The 3,488-nt window shown below is 41.1% G+C and overlaps 1 protein-coding gene across 1 annotated transcript; it reads left to right on the top strand.

The window, feature by feature from the left end:
* The first annotated feature begins 1,862 nt into the window (after positions 1–1,862).
* Positions 1,863–2,309, top strand: LOC149751421 (UPF0496 protein At2g18630-like). The gene has a single exon (XM_089927027.1). It carries the CDS (start codon positions 1,863–1,865, stop codon positions 2,307–2,309), a length of 447 nt encoding a protein of 148 aa, XP_089783153.1.
* The last annotated feature ends 1,179 nt before the right edge of the window (positions 2,310–3,488 follow it).

Genomic DNA, 3,488 nt, shown 5'->3' with positions numbered 1-3,488 from the left:
TTGATACAAAAAGGTCGAAATGCCCGGCAGCCCGCCGCCTCCCTGACTTTTACAGCCGTATGGGTCACCTGCACCTATCACAATCCCCGAGAAAGTGAAGTCCAAGGACTTTTTTTATGGCCGTTGGGCCAAAGTAATTAGCTACATATAGTCTAAATTTGTATAAAACAAATCATACATGTCACGTAGGCTAGATCCAGTTTCTAAATTTTAATGATCATTTTATTTTTATAATTTTTACATAAATATTTATGAATATAGAAAAAAATATTGTACAAAATTTGTAACAACTATGCATAGAGATAGATCTAGTTATATCAAAATACAAAAGCAATATCATATAAATAACTAAGTATATGAAGTATAAATTGTTTCCAGACTAATGATAAAAATAGCAATCAAATGATGGGCCGACTATGTTTTTAAATTGAATAATTAATTAATGTCATTCTCCTGTCTTTCGAATGAGACATTGTCCTATTCTATATTTTTTCTGATTTTGGGTGGTGTGTTTTAAACGATTCCTTCTCACCGACTAACGGTTCCCTGAGAGCGGTCAACCAGACCATCCAGTCCACGGCTCCCTTTGCAGCTCTCCCCCCTCCGCTCGCTTTGGCCCGCGCTTTTCCTCACGTTCGCGCGTAACGTCCGCAAGGGGGCACTAATTATTTCTCAGGGCATTCTAATCGCGGCCCCATGGTACCGAAACATAACAGCTCATGAAGGCTGGGATGAGCGACCAATTCTACGGTACATGGTAACAAGGAGTCTGTTATTGACACGTACGAAGTTCGATAAAATGTGGCATGAAGTAATTTGCGGACTATGGTGTTGCGGGTGGGACATTGCCTCAGGAGCAGGTTCAAGTTTTGACGGACGTCCTAGATTGCAAGTCCCCACCACAAAGCCTTTTTCTTACTCAACAAATTTCTGAGTCTTTGCTGCACTTCATCATTGGGCTTGAATCTTTGCCGCGAAGGAATGGTTGATCTTTTCGCCAGGTTAACCGTTGGATGGCATCTCGTATAGATCTGAAGGCAATGCGACCTTCCTTATTCATCGCTGCAGAAGCGGCTATTATAGTAGCCGCTTTTTTTTTTTTAATTAAGACGACGAGACTTGTGTGGTATACTGCCGCTTTCGTCTCAAATGGGGCTATTTCTCCGAGCTTTCCTGAACGTTATGTTTTTGTTTGTTTTGAGTCCTCGTGATGGGCTTTAAATAGAGTGCCTTCGGATAGGGAATTACTGAACCCAACCAATCTAGATCTTCAATTGAGATTATCCAACCAATCTTCTTAATTCTTCCTCCCATTGTCAGGATGGCTTGCATGATCTCCGGCAGCCAGATCCATGGCGGTGGAATGGAGGAGTCCTCCCCACTCATCATGGAGCTCCGATCTCTTGGCCTTGTCGACCCCTCTTCTTTCACTGTCGACGACTCCACCGGCCGTCGCAAGCTCAGGCACGCGATCTCAACGAATCCCGACTTCTCCTCCTCTGTAATCAGTTTCCTCAATCATGTCATCATCATGCCATTGAGGTCCCTCAATGCCACCAAACGTGGTATCCAGAAGGTTTGCGCTGACCTCGACATCGTCCGAGAGAAGGCCACGAAGAAGAATAAGAACAAGAAGAAGAACGGAAGGAAGCATAATAAGAAGTACATTGTGGCGGTGGCTGAGTTGAGGGCAGAAGGGGAGCTGCTTGTAGTCGCAAGCCCGAACACCCAAGAGCTGCGATCAGCCTACGAGCAACAGCTGGTGCTTTTGGAGAAGCTGAGTTGGAGAAAGCACAAGCTCGGGAAGAATCTGAGACGGGCCAAGAAGTGGCGGAATTAAGGCTTGGAACGTCATCTACACAATGTCCTACATCGTGGTCTCTACTGGCTCAGTGGTGCTGGCAGCTCTCGGGGCACCTCCTGCAGCGACCGTTGCCACCACAGCGGCATCCAAAAGCGTAAAATTAGTGGGGCCATGGTTCAACTCACTGTGGAATGAGCACGAATGCACCCTGAAGGCGGAAATGGAAGTCGTTGCAGCGATGGAAAAGGCTCGCTTTCTGGTGCATGAGTATACGAGCATCCTGTCGCAGATGGAGACGGTGGAAATCGACGTTGGAGCGATAACAGGGAAGGAAAAGGAGGCTGTGGAAGCAGTGGCGACGTTCGGGATTGGAGATATCAAGAATAAGATTGGGGTGGTAGAGAAGAGTCTTGATGGATTGAAAGAGAAGGTGGATTGGTGCATCTCCGAGAATCGGAAGGTGGCCGCAGATTTCCTGAATATCATTACAGAAGAAATCATTTAGCATCTTCGAACTCTAATATGAAGATTTCTGCTAGCTATGACACTTTCTGGCTCTCGTCCAACTTGTTATTCTATTAAGATCTATAGACATATCTCAGTTGTTGCTATGGTTTTCTAGCAAAGGTAGAGCATCTGTTCTTCCCAGGGCATCAGATACTCTACAACCTCGGTTAAAATTATGCACAATATTTCGGCAGGCTGCAAAACAAAAAAAATATAAAAAAAATCCCATGCCAGTGTATTGCATGTTTGGAAAAATTATATGACCCATAGAGATTGTGTTATATTTATATTGTAGAAATTTCCTAAAAATGAGAGCCAATGCATTCTATTAGGATTTTATTTTAATTTTTTTATTTCAATTGCTTTTCATATCCTAGTTTTGTTATGAATTTTAGTTGAAAAGTTTCTTTATATGTCACGTGGTGTAAAAATTGAACTTTGAAATAGTCTATCAACTTCGCATTTTAGGAAAATCTAGGAATCATTGCAAAGATGACATGTGTCCACTAGACTTTAGAAATTTGAAATGAAAAATTTCTTTCTTTATAGCTATTCTGGCCATCTCAATACAATCAGATGGTATCAAGGGGGCCGTCATGATACATTTCAATTCTAGTTTCAATATTATCACAGAAGAAATCTTTTAGCATCTTGGAACTCTAATATGGAAGATTTCTGCTGGCTATGCCACTTTCTGGCTCTCGTCCAACTTATTACTCTATATATTAAGATTTGTAGACATATCTCAGTTGTTACTAAAGTTTCCTAGGAAAGGTAGAGCATCTGCTCTTCCTAGGGCATCAGATATTCTACAACCTCAGTTAAAAGTATACACAATATTTCGGCAACCTGCAAAGAAAAAAAAAAATTCCTTGCCAGTGTATTGCATGTTTGTAAGAATTATATGACTGATAAAAATTTGTGTTATATTTATATTGTAGAAATTTTCTAAAAATGAGAGCCAATGCATTCTACTAGAATTTTATTTTAATTTTTTTATTTCAATTGTTTTTCGTATCCAAGTTTTGAGATGAATTTTAGTTGAAAAGTTTCTTTATATGTCACGTGGTGCAAAAATTAAACTTGGAGACAATTGTTTGCTCTTGCTAAGATTATCTTAGATTAAGGGGAAGAAAAAACAAAGGTATCTTCCCTGTTTGAGAGAAAGACGATGGTG

Source organism: Phoenix dactylifera, chromosome 13, assembly GCF_051530095.1.
Source record: "Phoenix dactylifera cultivar Ajwa chromosome 13, Ajwa_hap1_PhDact_Kaust_v1.1, whole genome shotgun sequence".
Taxonomy (NCBI): Eukaryota; Viridiplantae; Streptophyta; class Magnoliopsida; order Arecales; family Arecaceae; genus Phoenix; species Phoenix dactylifera.
Note: the sequence above shows the minus strand (reverse complement) of the source record. Positions and strands in the feature narration are given on the sequence as shown.

Excerpts from the sequence above, each read along its gene's own strand:
- LOC149751421 (XM_089927027.1), top strand. The coding sequence starts at position 1,863 with ATGTCCTACATCGTGGTCTCTACTGGCTCAGTGGTGCTGGCAGCTCTC.